Here is a 19,234-nt window from a genome sequence, read left to right as displayed (position 1 = left end):
ACAGTTTGTTCCTGCGAGTATGTCTGTGCAGCATCGACTTACTCCTCACTCATAGTTTCCATTTTTCAGTGTTTTAAGATTTTTTTTTATTTGGTAAAAATAATTAAAATGAGCAACCAGTGGTTGGTTTAGACATGTTCTTATTTTGTCTTATTTTCTCTAGGTAGCAGTAAAATTGCTGGACTTATTCCTTTTATTCTTTTGATTAAATTTTAATTTTAAGGGTAAAATTCAGTTTCTTTTAATTCAGAGGAGTAATATTGGTCTCTTAAAAAGTATTACATGTCAATGAGACATTGTTTGGCTGCATTTCTGAAACTCAGAGGAAGACTCAACCAAGGGAAAAATGATCCTTCTGTCTGTGTTTTTAATAGACAGTTTTTGTTGGCAAACTTAATGGTTATGTTCTAAGGCCAAGGGGAACAATCCTATTTTAGACTTACTTTCTCCAGACTATGACATACAAAAGCTAGCCAGAAAATGGCTTAGCAGGTACTGTAATGACTAGCTAAAGTAAAGGAAAAATTACCAAAATGTCCTAGATATAACATTCCTTTGAAATGTTTATAGTCGGTGACAAATCCAGTATTTGATTGTGTTAACATCTCTGGTACAGACAGGAAAACAACTGTAGTAGAAATTTTCTGTTTCAGAAACAGTGAATACTGTATAAAGGATCCAAGAAGAGCATTTTAGAAGGCCAGAAAGAGCATTCTTTTCTCTAGTCTATTCTTTTCCTAGTAACTGGAACCTATTAGTTGCTCCTCTTGTATAAGTTCATTTTGGGGCTTTTTTTATTGAAAGAATCTTTGATTTGCAATTGATATTAAAACTCACTCTATTACAATTTACATATAAAACAAAGGAGTCTCAATAACTCATATTTCTCTCATGATGAGCTGTGATGTTCCAGCCTAAGGATTTGACCTAATAGGTTCTATAACTGTGTAGTTGGTCAATGGAATTAACATACACATGAGTTTTGGTCTTTGACTACTAAATTCTATATTCTCTCTTTATTGTATTGCAGGATTTATTGGTTATGCTCCATATATCAACCGTATAGTTCAACAGTGGAACCTTCAGGATAATGATGATGATCAGCTATTTTATACTAAAATTTACATTGATCCACTGAAGAGGGTATGTAATAGCTCCTGCTCCCATTTTCAATGTAACCCCCTTGTCCAAGAAGGCTGCTGGAGCTTCGGGGCAGTTAGCAGGCAGAAGAGTAAATAAGGGACTATCTCAGTTTTGTCAACTCCCTTCTCACAAAATACTTTCTTGTATTTTTTCTTTGACTGCAACATATTTGTGTGGCTACATATAATAGGCAAAGGAAATGCTGTCTTTTATTTGTAGTATATGTATCTTGCTAGAAATCTGAATTCTGTAATTAACGGGGGAGGGGAGTGATGTTGGGGCAAATAGCAGTCCTGAGATTGATTTAAATGAAACTGTGGAGAAAAGTATAACCAAAGCTCAAATTTAACAATATTTTAAATATATTTACCTAATATAACTGTTACAGTTCTAGAATTTACTGAATCGTGTATTCATGGGTGCTGTCATTATGAAACAAGGTTTTCTTAAAAGTACATTTTACAGTGAATTTGCAGCTATATTGTTTCTGTTTCTTAGATAAGTACTTTAGTGACCTAAATATTTTCATTAGACACTTAGTACTTAAGAAACTCCATTCTTAAGCTATTTTTCTTCATCTCTATATTTTACTTTCCCTCTGTGTGCCTGCCACGGCAAGCCTGAGGGATTTGGCCTCTCATCTGGAGAGAAACCTCCTCTTGATGTGGGTGCAGCATGTTGCTCATCTTTTCTTGTAGTTCAACTAGGAAAGTGCTTTGAGTCTTATTTAGTTGTTTTTGCTTAGGGTTCTTCCTCACTGTTGTGTTTATAATATTTTTGGTTGTCTAAATCCTGTTTAAATTTCTCTCTAAGCATAAGAGTATGCTTAGTATACGTCTTAGTCTTCTTGGATTGCCATAACCAAATACCATAGACTGGATGGTTTAAACAATAGAAAAAATTGTTTTCAAAGAGTCTAGAAGTCTGAGATAAGGTTGCTAGCACGGTCAGTTTCTGATGAAAACTCTCTTCCTCATTTGGTCCTCAAATGGGATAGATAGAGGAAGAAAGAGACAGACAGAGGGAGAAGGAAAGGGAGAGGGAGGGCAAGCACAGGTTTGTAAACACTAATTTCTTCTTATAAGGGCAAAATTTCCATCATGAGGGACCACCTCTTATAACCTGAACTTAACCCTCATTGTGGTTAGAGCTTCAACATAGGAATTTTGAGGGAGCACAAAGTTTCAATCCACAATAGCATGCACAATACTTTTAGGAATATTATTGTGAAGAGCAATGTAGCTGAAAAACTGCATTGAGAATCATAAGGGTTTTAAAAAATATATTTTTATTGATTTCAGAGAGGAAGGGAGAGGAAGAGAGAGATAGAAACATCAATGATGAGAGAGCATCATTGATTGGTTGGTTCCTGCACACCCTACACTGGGGATCAAACCAGCAACCCCGGAATTGAACCCCGACCTCCTGGTTCATAGGTTTACGCTCAAACACTGAGCCACACTGGGCTGAGCGAGAATCATAAGGTTTGTAAAGCAGATTAATTGCCAGCCTGTTGGCAATCAGGCAGTTTATGCTGCAGTAATAACCCCCAAGCTCAACAGTTTAACATAAACAGGGGTTCCTGCTTATTGTAGTCACTTAGTAGAGGGGGGTAGGGCCCTAGCTGATAAAGCAGCTATCTCCAACCTTGCTGGTTCATGTGCCAGAGAGAAGTAGCACACTTAGGGTCTCCAACTGGCAATGACATCTCCAGATGGGAAGTGATTCATTTTACTTCTGCTAACAATTCACTGGTCAGAATTAGTCAGAAGGTAGAGATGTGGAAATACTTGGAAAACAGCATGAATGCTTTCCCATACATTCTATCTATCCTCTAATTTAATCAATAGTAAAATTATAACCTTTCTGAAAAATATTGCTGGAATAATTTACATATGGAATTTAATTTTTTTAAAAAGAACAAACTATATTAGCATATAGTGTTTGTTGTTTCCATTGTCGTTTTTAATATTACCTCTGTTCTTATTTTAGGAAGCTCTTAACATCACATTGGATCACAAATGCAAAATTTTTCAGACTTTAAATGGAGCTGTAGGTATGCTTCCAAAACAATGAATTGCTCATGGATACAAATGGACATCTGTGTGTTCAACTGCTGCTGTTTGGTATATCCATTTTGGGGCTATGACTAAGGTTTACTGTGTAGATATTGCAACTACTAAAATATACTGGACTTGAGCTTATTGATGCAGTTAAATACATCCAGTTCACATCACTGCCTCAGAGTGAAACAAAAGAAGATAAGCTTTTTGCCTTAGGTAACATAGAATTTAGTATCTCACCATCTGGGACTATAGATATAGTTTTAAATTAATTATACCTACTGTTACACATTTTTCATTAAGTGTTTCCTGTATTGAGAATTACTCAGGAATAGTAGAGTATAAGAGTATTTTTCGTCTAGCTGAAAGGTACCTGATAACTGGGCACATTCATTATGGAGTGTGTGTGTGTGGTGTGCTTTCTTAAATAGACATATATCTTGATGAAATACATTAATGCATTAAAATTAATTAATCAATACATTAAATATCAACATACACTAATTCATTAATAAATTATACTTAAAATTTAAAAATACTTTGCAATTCAATATGATTCTTCAAGGCAGTACATAGAGTAACAGGTTTCTCAGAATGGAAAAAATTTAGATTGGAGTGCTCAGGAAGTGAGGGAAGGAATCTGAAAACAAATAAAAATACCTCTCTGCTCCCATATGATTTGTATATTACTGGAATTACATTAAGCCTGACTTTTTCTTTTCCTTTTTGTTGAATTTATTGGGATGACACTGAGTAACAAATTGTGTAGGTTCAGGTGCATAATTCTATAACACATCATCTGAATACTGTATTGTGTGTTCACTGCTCCCCCTGCCCCCCAAGTCAAGTCTCTTTCTATCACCATTTATCCCCTCTTTACCCTCCCCCACCTCCCCCCTGTTTGGTAATCACCACACTGTTCTTCATGTCTGTGAGTTTTTTTCTCTCTCTTTTTTGTCTTTTATTTGTTCAATCTCTCCACCCCGCCTACACCTCAGACAGCTGTCAGCTTGCTCTCTATCTACAAGTTTGTCTCTATTTTGCTTATTTAGCTCATTTTGTTCATTAGATTCCACATATGAATGAAATCATATGGTACTTGCCTTTTTCTGACTGGCTTATTTCACTTAGCATGATACTCTCCGAGTCCCTCCATGCTGTCTCAAAGGGTAAGAGATCCTTCTTTTCTACAACCACATAGCATTCCATGGTATAAATGTACCAGAGGTTTTTTATCTACTCATCCACTGATGGACACTTGGGCTGCTTCCAAATCTTGACTCTTGTACTCTGCAGTGGACATAGGAGTGCATATATTCTTTCAAATTAGTGTTTTGGGTTTCTTTGAATTTATTCCCAGATGTAGAATTGCTGGGTCATAAGGCAGTTGCAATTTTAATTTTTTGAGGTAACTCCATAATGCTTTCCACAGTAAACCTGATTTTCAAGAACTGGAAATACTATCAGTCATGGCCAAGTGTAGAAACCTTGCTTATTGTGCCAGTCAGTGTTCTATTTGCCTTACATATATTGTTATTACCTTTATAATAACCTTGAAAGGCAGGCAAGGATCCCATTTTACAGATGAATAAATTGTGACAATAATTTAACTCTTCTAAGATCACATTACTATCAGGAGGCGGAGGCAGGATTGCAAAGATGCTTTCCTTCCACCAGACACTTCAGTGGCTCAGCACCTCAGTCTGCTGGTGCCAGGTTGGAGTATGTGAGGTACTCAGAATCTCATTCTTTGTCATTTGGGTATCTGTTGACTTGGAGTAGGCCAAGTTACTACAAGTGATAGCATGCATGAGCAAATTTATAACAATAAGAAAATATATATATATATATATATATATATATATATATATACACACATATGTATATATGAGTATACATGCACATTTTAAATTACTAAAACCTGTTTTTCTTTTTAACTCAGATGAAGTTGTTCTGAAATTTGAAAATGGCAAAGCCAGAGTTAAGAATGTATTTTATGAAACATTACCAGTGGCAATTAATGGAAATGGACCCACCAAGGTGAGTCACAGTGACTTTTCCCTATTTTCTTATTTTTTGGAGATAGACTATGGAGCAATATGTAGAACAGCTTCTTTTTTAATATCTTTAAGAGGCTTTATTTTGGTGCCAACAATTTAATGGCTTTATCTTTTACACAGTATAGTGTCTGATTTCATCTAGATTAGCTGATGCCTTTTTCTCAGCAGAGTGATAATTTTTTATGCTATTTAAAACACATTTCACTTCAGTGTTTAATAATAACAGCTAACTGGAGAGTGAGCCATGTTTCCTTCATATAGGGCAGTGGTTCTCAACCTTGGCTGCACATTAGAATCACCTGGTAATCTTTTTAAAATCCTGATTTCTGGGCCTTATCCTCCGGAAATTCTGTTTCTTTGTTATGGGGTGGGGCCACAACATTAGTAACAAAGAAACAGAATTTCTGGAGGATGAGGCCCAGAAATCAGGATTTTAAAAAGATTACCAGGTGATTCTAATGTGCAGCCAAGGTTGAGAACCACTGATATAGGGTATCCTCTCTTAATAGGAATAATTGAGGTTGTTAAGTTATCATTTGTTTCACCTGTGTCACCATTTTTTAAAGTAACAACTCTGCTAAGATTGAGGTGTAATTATATGCACAGAATGCTTCCTTTTGCACTTATTTTCAACCTGGGTTATAGTTGACAAACACAACTTGACTAATGAAATTTTGGATGCTTTTCAGGTGTTTATAATTGAGCTTGCTGAAAATGTAATTGACTGCAAATGTATAGGTTAGTTGGTAAAGTTCATATTGCTGGTATCCAGTTAAAATGGAACATGATTGTGTGTGTGTGCACGCGCGTGTGTGTGTGTGTGTGCGCGCGCGCGCACGTGCACCACACGCACAACCATGTTCTGAGATAGTGAGTTGGCTGGTTTATTCATAGTTATATGAAAAGAGATTACAAATAGATTTGCTTTGTGGGAAGACCAAGATGGGGAGATGTGTGCTGTTTCAGAAAAGTGAGTAGTCAGAATTCCAGTAAAAGCTATATGCATAGGAAGAAATTCAAGGGAAAACCCACTTTGGCAGTGTTTCCAATATCAAAATGGAAGTAGACTCCCCTTCTCTCTTAGTTAATCTTTCTACCTTGCTTTCTGTCCTGTTCCAGTTCTCCTATAAAGCTGGCTTTCCCATGTGTTCTCCTCTCTCTATCGTGTATCAATTTCCCCAGGTGCATTATCCTTCTTATTAGCATTTTAAAGACCCTCAAATATTTCCCATCCTCTAAACAAAACAAAACTGAGCCAACACAAACTATAATATCCCCCTCAATCCACTTGCCTTCCAGCCTTCCTATCTTTTCTCCTCCACATCACAACCAGGCTGCTTCTTTAAAGTGGAGACAACTCACAGCTACCATGCACCTTCCCACCCACCAGGAAATGAGCCTCCAGGTCCTGTGGGTTGTTATGTCCTTGTTGAATAGAAAACACTTGTCAGCCCTCATTTTTAATTCACCCAAAGATAGCTTTCAACAGTGTTGATCTCATTTGGTCCTACTTGAAATATTCTTTCCCTTTGTTTCCATGATGCTCTGCTGATCTGTCTACTGATTTTCTAGTTTTTCCTCTTCAATCTTTCTCTTTTCTTGCTTTACTATACATTTTTTAAAAATTTTCTTTTGTATGTGGAGGGCGATGGGTTTGGGAGAATGGTCCTCTGCCTATACTGTTTTAGTTAAGAGTTCCACAGTATCTATCTGAGACATCTTCCTTTTCTCTTCTGCACACATTTTTGGGTAATTTGCTTCACTCCCACATCAGCAAATCTTCTCTGAAGGCTGATGATTTGCAGATCCTGCCACTAACTCCTGGTATCTTTGCTGAACTCCAGGTCTGAATACCCAGTTGGTAGATTTCCTTGTGTGTCATATGAGGCCTGGAGCTCAGCACCTTAAGCTCTGCCTCCTCTTCCATCCAATTGGTTAACCAGAACCTGGGTTTTATTTTAGTGGTAGTTGCTTCCCTCTCCCAATCCAGGTGCTATTCTTTCTAACTGCTATGTATGGTGGTTAATCTAATTTTCTTAGTGCCAATGGCAACTTCCTTAGTTCAGTCCACCTGCAACCTCCCACCAGTAACAATCACCCACCAGTACAGTCGTAGCCTAACCTTGGTCAGCAAACTGCGGCCTGCGAGCCACATGTGGATCTTTGGCCCCTTGAGTGTGGCTCTTCCTAAGCCTTAGGAGTACCCTAATTAAGTTAATAACAGTGTATCTACCTATATAGTTTAAGTTTAAAAAATTTGGCTCTCAAAAGAAATTTCAATCGTTGTGCTGTTGACATTTGGCTCTGTTGACTAATGAGTTTGCCGACCACTGGTGGAACACGAGTTTTTGGCTGAAGAAGAAGCCAATCACTTTATTCACCTGTGCAGCACCCTCCATGGATTTAGGTAAAGTTCCAAAATCTCAACTTATCTCATAAGGCTCTTTTAAAACTTTGCTCCTATTTAGTGATCACTCATCTACTATCCCATACCCAACTCCTGGCACAATAAAAATTCACACACCCATTTTTCATAAACAATCATTCTCTTTCTCAGCTCCTGCCATACTGAATTACTTTGAACTTCACAAAATTTTCATGTTTTTTTTCTTTCTGTAAATCTTTCGTACATGCATATCACTCATTCTGGAATCCTCTGCCCCCAGTTCCACTCCTTTACCAACCTACTCCATCTTGTTCATCTTTTAGTATGCTTTTATAATATCTGGAATTTTGTCCATCAAGGACATACCACACACTGGGCAGTGATAGAATTTACCTTATTTTTAGTCTCACTTACTGGGGCTTTAGCCTAAGAATTACAGAACTCATATCTTATTCCATTAACTTTTTGTTTTCCTGGGGTTCAGCACTTGTGTACCCTATATTAGCATTTCAATAAATGGAATTAGAATGTCAGAGTCTAAACCAGGGGTCCTCAAACTTTTTAAACAGGGAGCCAGTTCACTGTCCCTCAGACCGTTGGAGGGCCAGACTATAGTTTAAAAAAAAACAACTATGAACAAATTCCTATGCACACTGCACATATCTTATTTTGAAGTAAAAAAATAAAACAGGAACAAATACAATATTTGTATTTGCATGTGGCCCATGGGCCGTAGTTTGAGGACCCCTGGTCTAAACAATGTAATGATCTAGCATTATTCTTGAGAGTGGTAAGAAAGGTTTATTTCTGGAAAGAAAAAATACTTGTAAAATTACTGTGGGGTTCAGTGGCTTGGCTCAGTGGTTGAGTTCTGCCTATGAACTGGGAGGTCACAGTTTGATTACCAATTAGGGCATATACCTGGGTTGTGGGCTCAATCCTCTGTGGGGGGGGAGGGGGTGTACAGGAGACAGCTGATCAATGATTCTCTCTCATCATTGATGTTTTTTATTTCTTTATTGATTAAGGTATTACATATGTGCCCTTATCACCCTATTGCCCCCCCCCCCTCATGCCCTTACCCCCCTGGTACCTTTGTCCATTGGTTAGGCTTATATGTATGCCTACAAGTCCTTTGGTTGATCCCTCCCCTATCTTCCCTCTGAAGTTTGACAATCTGATCGATGCTTCTCTGTCTCTGGATCTGTTTTTATTCATCAGTTAATGTTCATTCCATAAATGAGTGAGATCATGTGATATTTATCTTTCTCTGACTGGCTTATTTTACTTAGCATAATGATCTCCAGTTCCATCCATGCTGTTGCAAATGGTAAGAATTCCTTCTTTTTTTATTGCAGCATAGTATTCCATTGTGTAGATGTACCACAGTTTTTTAATCCACTCATCTGCTGATGGGCACTTAGGCTGTTTCCAAATCTTAGCAATGGTAAAGTGTGCCGCTATGAACAAAGGGGTGTATATATCCTTTCTGATTGGTGTTTCTGATTTCTTGGGATATATTCCTAGTAGTGGGATCACTGGGTCAAATGGGAGTTCCATTTTTATTTTTTTGAGGAAACTCCATACTGTTCTCCGTAGTGGCTGCACCAGTCTGCATTCCTACCAGCAGTGCATGAGGGTTCCTTTTTCTCCACACCTTCACCAGCACTTGTCATTTGTTGATTTGTTGATGATAGCCATTCTGACAGGTGTGAGTGGGTACCTCATTGTTGTTTTGATTTGTATCTCTTGGATGATTAGTGACTTTGAGCATGTTTTCATATGACACTCAGCCTGCTGTATGTCCTCTTTCAAAAAGAGTCTATTTAGGTCCATTGTGCATTTTTTTAATTGGATTGTTTATCTTCCTTTTCTTAAGTTGTATGACTTCCCTATGAATGTTGGAGATTAAACCCTTATCAGTGATAGCATTGGCAAATATGTTCTCCCATGCAGTGGGATTTCTTGTTGTTTTGTTGATGGTTTCTTTTGCTGTACAAAAGCTTTTTTATTTTGATGTAGTCCCATTTGTTTATTTTCTCTTTAGTTTCCATTGCCCTAAGGGGCTCTATCGGTGAAGATATTGCTTAGACATATGTCTGAGATTTTGCTGCCTGTGGATTCCTCTAGTATTTTTATGGTTTCCCATCTTATGTTTAAGTCCTTTATCCATTTTGAGTTTATGTTTGTGTATAGTGTAAGTTGGTGGCCTAGTTTCATTTTTTTTTTCATGTATCTGTCCAATTTTCCCAACACTACTTATTGAAGAGACTGTCTTGACTCCATGGTGTGCTTTTGCCTCCTTTGTCAAATATTAATTGAGCATAGTGGTTTGGGTCAATTTCTGGGTTCTCTCTTCTATTCCATTGATCCATATGTCTTCTCTTGTGCCAGTACCAGGCAGTTTTGAGAACACTAGCTTTGTAATACATCTTGATATCTGGTATTGAGGTCCCATCTACTTTGTTCTTCTTTCTCAGAATTGCTCGAACTATTCGGGGTCTTTTTTTTATTCCAGATGAGTATTTGGGGAGTTCGTTCTAGATCTGTGAAATATGTTGTTGGTATTTTAATGGGGAGTGCATTGAATCTATAGATTGCTTTGGGTAGTATGGACATTTTAATGATGTTGATTCTACCAAACCATGACAATGGTATGTTATTCTATGCTGTTTATGCTTTCCTCTATCTTTTTTTTTTCACTGTCTTGTAGTTTTCTGAGTACAGGTCTTTTACCTTCTCAGTTAAGTTTATTCCTAGGTATCTTAATTTTTTTGGTGCGATGGTAAATGGGATTTTTTTTAGTCTCTTTTTCTGTAAGTTCACTATTGGTGTACAGAAATGCCATAGATTTCTTGGCATTAATTTAGTATCTTGCTACATTGACAAATTCATTTATTAAGTCTAATAATTTTTTGATGGAGTCTTTGGGTTTTCTATGTACAGTATCATGTCATCTGTGAATAAGGACAGTTTTAATTCTTCTTTTCCAATTTGGATGCCTTTTATTTCTTCTTGTTGTCTGATCACAATGGCTAGTACTTCTAGTACTATGTCGACAAGGAGTGGTGAGAGTGGGCATCCCTGTCTTGTTCCCGTTCTTAGGGGAAATGCTTTTAGTTTTTGCCCATTGAGTATGATGTTGGCTGTAGTTTTGTCATATATGGCTTTTATTATGTTGAGGTATGATCCTTCTATTCCCACCTTGCTGAGAGTCTTTATCAAGAAAGGGTGTTGGATTTTGTCAAATGCTTTTTCTGCATCAATTGATATGCTCATGTGATTTTTATCTCTCAATTTGTTTATGTGATGTTTCACGTTTATTGATTTGTGGGTAATATACTATTTTTGCTTCCCCGGGATAAATCCTACTATGTCTTCTTTCTGATGTAATACTGGATCTGATTTGCTAGAATTGTGTTGAGGATTTTGTCATCTAAGTTCATGAGGGATATTGGCCTGCAATTCTCTTTCATTGTGTTGTCTCTATCTGGTTTTGGTAATAGGGTATTGCTGTCTTCATAGAATGAGCTGGGAAGTGTTCCTTCCTCTTGAATTTTTTGTAATACTCTGAGGAGGATAGGTTTTAGTTCTTCCTTTAATTTTTGGTCAAACTTCCCTGTGAAGCTGTCTGGCCCTGGGCTTTTGTTTGCTACAAGCTTTTTGATGACTGCTTCAATTTCTTCCATAGTTATCAGCCTATTGATATTTTTAGATTCTTCCTGATTGAGTTTTGGAAGGTTGTATTTTTCTAGGAATATGTCCATTTCCTCCAGGTTTTCTATTTTGTTAGACTAGAGTTGTTCATACTAGTTTTAACAATCCTTTGTATTTCTGTGGGGTCTGTTGTTATTTCACCTCTTTCATTTATGATTTTGTTTATTTGGAGCCTCTCTCTTTGTTTCTTGATGAGCCTGGCTAGAGGTTCATCAATCTTGTTTATCCATTCAAAGAACCAGCTCTTGGTTTCATTGATTTTTTTGTTGTTGTTGTTGTTGTTCTATGTCATTATTTCTGCTCTGATCTTTATTATCTCCTTCCAACTGGTCACTCTGTGCTTTTCATGTTGTTCTCTTTCTAATTCTTTAAGTGGTAGAGTTAGATAATTTACTACCATTTTTCTTGTTTTTTTGAGGTAGGCCTGTAGAGCTATTAGCTTCCCACTCAGGACTGCTTTCATTGTGTCCCATAAATTTTGGATTGTGGTGTTTTCATTGTCATTCATTTCCAGGAAGTTTTTAATTTCTTCTTTGATCTCTTTGATAACCCAATAATTGTTTAATAGCATGCTATTCAGCTTCCAAGTGTTTGAATTTTTGTGATTGTTTTTATTGTAGTTGATTTCTAATATTATGCCATTGTGGTCTGAGAAGATCTTGATATGATTTCAATCTTCTTGAATTTGGACAGACTTTGCTTGTGACCCAATATGTGGTCTATTTTTGAAAATGTCCCATGTTCACATGAGAAGAATGTATATTACGTGGTTTTGGGGTGAAATGTTCTGAAGATGTCAATTAATTCCATCTGATCTAGTGAGTCATTTAGGATGGCTGTTTCTTTGCTGATTTTTTGTCTAGAGAATTATTCAGTGATGTCAGTGGATATTAAAGTTCCCTACTATGATTGTATTGTTGTCAATCTCTCCCTTGATGTCTTCCAGGAGTTGTTGGTTTTTTTGTCTCTTTGTTTGTTTTGATGTATTTGGGTGCTCCTGCATTGGGTGCACATATGTTTATCAGGGTTATATCCTCTTATTGTATCAATCCCTTTAGTATTATAAAGTGACCTTCCTTATCTCTTGATATGGCCTTCACTTTGAGGTCTATTTTGTCAGATATAAGTATTGCTACCCCAGCTTTTTCTCCATTTCCATTTACCTAAAAGATATTTTTCCATACCTTCACTTTCAGTCTGTGTGAGTCTCGTGTTCTAAGGTGTGTCTGTTGTAGACAGCATATATATGGGTCATGTTTTTGTTTTGTTTTTTATCCATTCAGTCACTTGATGTCTTTTGATTTGAGCATTTACTCAGTTTACGTTTAAAGTTATTATTAATAAGTACTTGTTTGTAGCCATTTTTATTTTGGTGTCTGTTTCTTTTTCCCATTTTATTTCTTCTTTTGACACCAATCCCTTAAGCATTTCTTAAATTGCTGGCTTGGTTGTAATAAACTCCATTAGCTTTTTTTTTGTATGTGGAGCTCCTTATTTCCCCTTCAATTTTGAATGATAACCTTGTTGGATAGAGTATTCTTGGATTCAGTCCTTTGCTTTGCATCACTTTGTAAATTTCCTTCCATTCTTTTTTGGCCTGATGTGTTTCTGTTGATAAATCATTTGATAATCTAATTGGAGATCCCTTGTATGTAACTTTGTGTCCCTCTCTTGTAGCCTTTACGATTCTCTCTTTGTCCTGTACATTTGCCAACGTAATTATGATGTGTCTTGGTTTGATTATTTTTGGGTTCATATTGTTTGGGACTCTCTGTGCTTGTGTGACTTTTTTCTTTCCCACATCAGGGAAGTTTTCTGACATTATTTCTTCAAATTGGTTTTCTAACCATTGTTCTTCTTCCTGTTGTTCCGTCACCCCTATTATTCATATGTTGCTTTGTTTCATGTTGTCTCAATGCTCCCTTAGGCTCTCCTCCTGTCTTTTAATTTTTTTTCCAATTGCAATTCAGTTTGTATGTGTTTTGCTTCCCTGTCTTCTAATTTGCTAATTTGGTCCTCTGGTTCTTCTAGTCTACCCTCCCCTTCCTTCTGAAATTTACCAATCTATTCCATGTTTCCATGCCTCTGATTCTATTTTATTCCATTTTATTTTGTTCATTAGATTTCTTGTTCATTTATTTTGATTTATAGATTCAATTGTTGATATATATGTGTTTATTGACACTAGAATATTCATTTTTTATATCCTTTTTCTTCTTCTTCTTCTTCCTCTTCTTAAAGAATACCCTTCAACATTTTATGTAATACTAGTTTGGTGGTGATGAACTTCTTTAGCTTTTTATTGTCTGTGAAGCCCTTCATCTGACCTTCAATTCTAAATGATAGCTTTGCTGAGTAGAATAATCTTGATTTTAGGTCCTTGCTATTCATCAGTTTGAATATTTCTTGTCACTCGCTTCTGGCTTGCAAAATTTCTGTTGATAAATCAGATGACAGTCCTATGGGCACTCCCTTGTAGATAACTAACTGCTTTCCTCTTGCTGCTTTTAAGATTCTCTTTGTCTTTAACTGTTGGCATTTAATTTTGATGTGTCTTGATGTGGGCTCTTTGGGCTCATCTTGTTTGGGACTCTCTGAGCTTCCTGGACTTGTAAGTCTATTTCTTTCACCATGTAGGGGTAGTTTTCTGTCATTATTTCTTCAAATAGATATTCCATAATCTTGCTCTTCCTTTTATTCTTCTGGTACCCCCATAATGCAAATGTTGGTACACTTGAAGTTGTCCCAGAGGCTCCTTATACTGTATTCAAATTTTTTTATTCTTTTTTTCTTTTTGTTCTTCTGACTGGGTGTCTTTTTTGTCTCCTAATATTCCAAATCATTTATTTGATTCCCAGAATCCTCTACTCTACTGTTGAGTCCCTGTAAGTTATTCTTTATTTCAGTTAGTGTATGCTTAATTTATGACTGGTCCTTTTTCATGTCTTTGACATTCTCTCTAAGGTCCTTGAAAGTATCATGAAGATCCTTGAGTACCCTTATAACTGTGGTTTTGACTCTGTATCCAAAAGTTTGTTTTCTTCCATTTCTTTCATTTGTGACATGCTTCTTTGTCTCCCCATTTTGGCTGCTTCCTTGTGTTTGTTTCTATGTATTGGGTAGAGCTGCTATATCTCCTGGAATTGGTAGAGTTCCCTTGTGTAGTAGGTGTCCTGTAGGGCCCCAGTCACCTGAGCTGAGCACTCAAGGTGTGCCGCTGTGTGCACAATGTTGTAGTTGAACCTTGATTGTTATTGGCATCACTGGTAGGAATTGACCTTCAGGCCATTTGGCTGTGAGGACCAGCAGTGTCTGCAGTGGAAGAGTAGATGTGCAGGAGACACCCCTATGGATTAAGACTTGCTTCAGTGGGGTTTTGGTGCTCACTGAGTCTGCCCCTTGAGTGTGTCACTTGTGGATGTTTAGGGTTGTAATTTAATATGGTCTGAAGCTGGCCTCTCTATTCACTGGCTCTGTGGCCTCCCAGGAGGTGCAAAGTCATCCACTGCCTGGAACCACCAGGCAGGAGCTACAGAGTGGTCTGCAGATGGATATTCCTTGTATTGGCCTTGTGAAGTGCCTTGGTAAGGCTAAGCTGTGAAGCCTGGCAGTCTGGGGGTAGTGTCAGGTCTTGGGTATGCTATTAATAGGTTTTGGGTATGCTGATGCCACCTGCTGCTTATTTAAGAAATTTTAGCAAAGTCTAAAGCTAGTGCCAGGACAGACTCTTCAAATGGAAAAGCTGCTGCAAATAGTTTGGGTGGGGCTGCAAATTAGATGGGCAGAGTCTCAGGGAATCACCATAGCAGAGAAAACACTTGAGACAGGATTATAGGAACTCAGAGATGGCTGCCAGTCAGCTCTGTGATGGGGAGGTCCCAGCACAGGAACCCTGTGAACACCCCTGTCTGCAAGAAAACTCCCCTGGAATTCCTGCTGCAATGCCAGATAATCCAGTTCCTCCACATATGTACCTGTGTCCCCCAAAGCCACCCAGTGCTGGAGCTTAGAGGAATCAAGTCCAAGTGAGTTTGTGTGTTGGCCCTTTAGGAAGAACACCTGGGTCTTCAGCAGCCTCCATGCCACTCAGCCACAATCCCTGCTGGTTTTTACAGCCCAGAGTTATGGGGACTTTTCTTATCAGCTCTGGAACCCTCAGCTGGGTTCTGGTGTGGGGTTGGGACCCCTTGCTCCTCACACAGGGCCTCTGCAGCCAAGATATCCCTCCCAATTAAAAAAAAAAAATTCACACCTGGGTGTCAGATCAGCCTGTTTCATGCCTCCGCCCTCCTACCAGTCTTGTTGTAGTTTCTTCTTTATTTCTCTAGTTGTAGGACTTACATTCAGTCAGATTTCAGGCAGTTTTGAATGATAGCTGTTCTTTATTTTAGTTGTAATTTTGATGTGGTTGTAGGAGGTGGTGGTACTGGCATTTACCTATGCTGCCATCTTGGTTCCCCTCTGTTTCTGATATTTTAATCAGTATGATGATCTTGTTATATTTTCTCTGACATGATCCAAGCTAGTCTATTTTCCGGTGATTTTATTTGGCATCAAAAAATGAAGTTTTCATTTATTATTTGGTATAATATAAAATTTTGAGAAAAGACTATATAAAAAGCATTCAATTAATACTAATACTTAATAATATTATGTTAAAGTTAAATACAGGTACATGAATATATCATGCTTTTCCCTGTGTTCAGGCTAACAGTGAAAGAAGAAAGTAGATTAATCTTTAGATATAACAACCATAAAAAAGTGAAACATTTTTATATAAGTTATATAAGTTAATTTTAGTTATTATTTTATTGATTGAGGGATCAATATAATGTCAGTGGGTTTTGTGCCATAACATTGAACTCAATAAAACCTAGGCCATTTGTTCAGTGGATGTCTGAAACAGTGAATAGTACCAAACCCTATATATACTATGTGTTTTTCCTGCACATACACACCTTTCACTTAAATAAGCACTTCCAGCTTCTCATCGTCGCATGCAAATTACCAGCATCACTCCTCTTGCATTTGAGGGTCATTGTTAAGTGACTAAACAGGTGTGGAGCGTATATAGGTTTCATACCTGGACAATGGGATGATTCACGTCCTAGGCAGGAGAGAGCCGGATGGCATATTTCATTATGCTACTCAGAACAATGTGCAATTTAAAACTTATGAGTTATTTATTTCTGGAATGATTCTTTTAATATTTTGGATCAAGATTGACCAGAGTAACTGAAACCCCAGAAAGTTAAACTATGGGTAGGGGACGACTACTGTATACATATAAACTGTAAATGATAAATTGTTTGTAGTGTGTTTATAGAACAAAGTATATAAAAATGAGTTAATTTCTTTTTCATTGTTGTTGTTAATCTTCATCTGAGGATATTTTTCCATAGATTTTTAGAGAGAGTAGAAGGGAGGGGAAGAGATAGGGATAAGCATCAATGTGAGAGAGACACATCAATTGGTTACCTCCTGCACATGCCCCAACCATGGCCAGAGATCCAGCCTGCAACCGAGGTACATGCCCTTGAAGAATCAAACCCGGGACCCTTCAGTTCAAGGGCTGACATTCTAGCCAAACCAGCTAGGGCAGTTAATTTCTTACTTAGTTACTTTCTCTAAATCTCATGCTATTATTAGGGAGAACAATTTTAAAATAATTTTTAGCTCAGCTAGTGTGGCTCAGTGGTTGAGCACTGACCTATGAATCAGGAAGTCATGGTTCAATTCCCAGTCAGGGCACATGCCTGGGTTGCGGGCTTGATCCCCAGTGGGAGACATGCAGGAGGTGGCAGTCAATAATTCTCTTTCATCATTCTTGCTTTTATCTCTCCCTCTTCTTTTCTCTCTGAAATAAATAAAAATATATTTTTAAAAAATAATTTTTAAAATAACGGACAGCCCCACTAACCTCCCATATTGTTTTCATTCATAACTGCTTTCAGTTTTATGTCCCTTCAGTATACATCCATGAGCATTAATATTTTTCATTTGTTTTCATAGTGGTTTATGAACAATTTTGTGTGTTTTTTAAATTTTATTTGTATTGTTGATGCTATTACAGATGTCCCCATACACCCCCCGCCCCCTTTGCCTACCTCCACCCATCCCTCCTTCCCTCTGGCTATCACTGTACTGTTGTCTGTGACTATGGATTAGGCATATATATTCTTTGACTAATCCTTTCACCTTCTCTCATCCATTTTGTGATTTTTAATTAGCATTTTATTTGAAACATAGGGTGTCCCAAAAAATGATGTTTCTTTCTTTTTAGATTAAATCCACTGGAATTAATAATTCTTCAACATGTGTATACATTTCTTTGGGACACACTGTATGTTTCTATATTGTATTTAATTTTCATACTTGCCTAGATAAAATCTAATATACATCAGTTTTCAGGTAGAAACTATGATTTCTGGTTTAAAGCATTACTTTTTATTCTTGAAACAAATTTATTGTTAGTACTATATCATGATGCTTAAAAAAAAACAAATGTTGGAGATTCACAGAAGTTGGTGGCATGGTTAAACGCCTGTACTCATTGCCCCCCACAACCACATCAGAATTATAACTAAAATACAGAACAGTCATTATCCAGAGCCACTGGAAAGCTGGCTGGTAGGAGGTGTGAAGGCATGTAATGGGCTGGTATGGCACCCACATGTGCTGCTTTTTTAAATGGGAGGGAGATCATCTCTGTGGAGGCTGCTTGGAGGGGCAAGGGGTCCCAGCCCCACACCATACCCCCAACGCAGGGTCCCAGAGCTGGGAAAAGTGGTCCCTATGGGGATTAAGCACTGTGGGCTGTAAAAACCAGTGTGGATTGGGGCTCAGTGACACAGAAGCTGCTGGAGACCCAGCTGTTCCTCTTAACACATTAGGTGCCCAGTCAGTCACCGGTGACTGACACTATACTTTCCATCTGGAAGACAAAACACGCTGGGCACTTAACATGTTAAAAGGCCAGTACCATGAACTGAACTTATAAGGTCCTGCTCCCTCTGAGCTCTAGCATCAGGGCAAGGCTCTTAGGAACACAGACATGTATGAGGAGGAACTGAATTGTCAGGCATCAGGGCAGGAACATGGGGGCGGCTTTCTCTCAGATGGAATGCTCTCAGGGGTCATTGTTCCTTTGCTGAGACCTCCTGGGTCACAGGGCTGACCGGCAACCATTTCTGTTTGCTCTGCCCTGATGATTCCCTAAGACCCCGCTTCGTCCAATTTTCAACCCCAACTAAGCTGTGTGCAGCAGCTTTTGCATATGAAATAGCCTGTCCTTGCTTAGGCTAAAATCTTTCAAACAAGTGGCAGCTGGGTCAGGGAGCCCTAAACCTATCAATAAAAGGCCCAAGACCAGGCACTAGCACCAGCTGGCCTTACTTCATAGCTGGACCTCATCTGGGCACTTCCAAACCCGAAACAAAGAGGAGGAATCTGAATATCTCTCTAACACCTGCTGGGTGGCCCCAGGCAGTGGCTGACTTTACACCTCTCTGGAGACCCAAGAGCCAGTGTACCCAGTGGTCTGTGTCAGACCATACCAGATTACAACTCTACACATCCATAAGTGACACACTCAAGGGGAAGACTCAGTGAGCACCAAAGCCCCACTGAAGCAAGTCCTGCTCCATAGGGGTGTCTCCTGCACGGCAGCTTTCCCACTGTAGTCCCAGTGACACCAACAGCAATCAAGTCTCAACTAAAACAAAACAGTGCTCACAGTCCACAAAGTGGTGCATCTAGAGCTCCTAGCTCAGGTGACTGGGGAGACTGAGCCACTGGGCCCTATAGAACACCTACTACACAAGGCCACCCAAAAACTCAAGGGGACGTAGCAGCTCTACCCACTA

The 19,234-nt window shown here is 38.2% G+C and overlaps 1 protein-coding gene across 5 annotated transcripts in view; it reads left to right on the top strand.

Annotated features, from left to right (window-relative positions):
* The window catches only part of PLOD2 (procollagen-lysine,2-oxoglutarate 5-dioxygenase 2), a 302,336-nt gene that overhangs the window by 174,725 nt on the left and 108,377 nt on the right, over window positions 1-19,234 (top strand). For all 5 annotated transcript variants that reach the window (XM_036349575.1, XM_036349574.1, XM_036349576.1 and 2 more), the window contains 3 exons: window positions 1,031-1,143; window positions 3,136-3,199; window positions 5,149-5,246. In XM_036349575.1, the coding sequence (XP_036205468.1) occupies window positions 1,031-1,143; window positions 3,136-3,199; window positions 5,149-5,246 (275 nt within the window). The remainder of the gene's footprint in view (window positions 1-1,030; window positions 1,144-3,135; window positions 3,200-5,148; window positions 5,247-19,234) is intronic.

Source organism: Myotis myotis, unplaced genomic scaffold, assembly GCF_014108235.1.
Source record: "Myotis myotis isolate mMyoMyo1 unplaced genomic scaffold, mMyoMyo1.p scaffold_m19_p_2, whole genome shotgun sequence".
Lineage (NCBI taxonomy): Eukaryota > Metazoa > Chordata > Mammalia > Chiroptera > Vespertilionidae > Myotis > Myotis myotis.
Note: the sequence above shows the minus strand (reverse complement) of the source record. Positions and strands in the feature narration are given on the sequence as shown.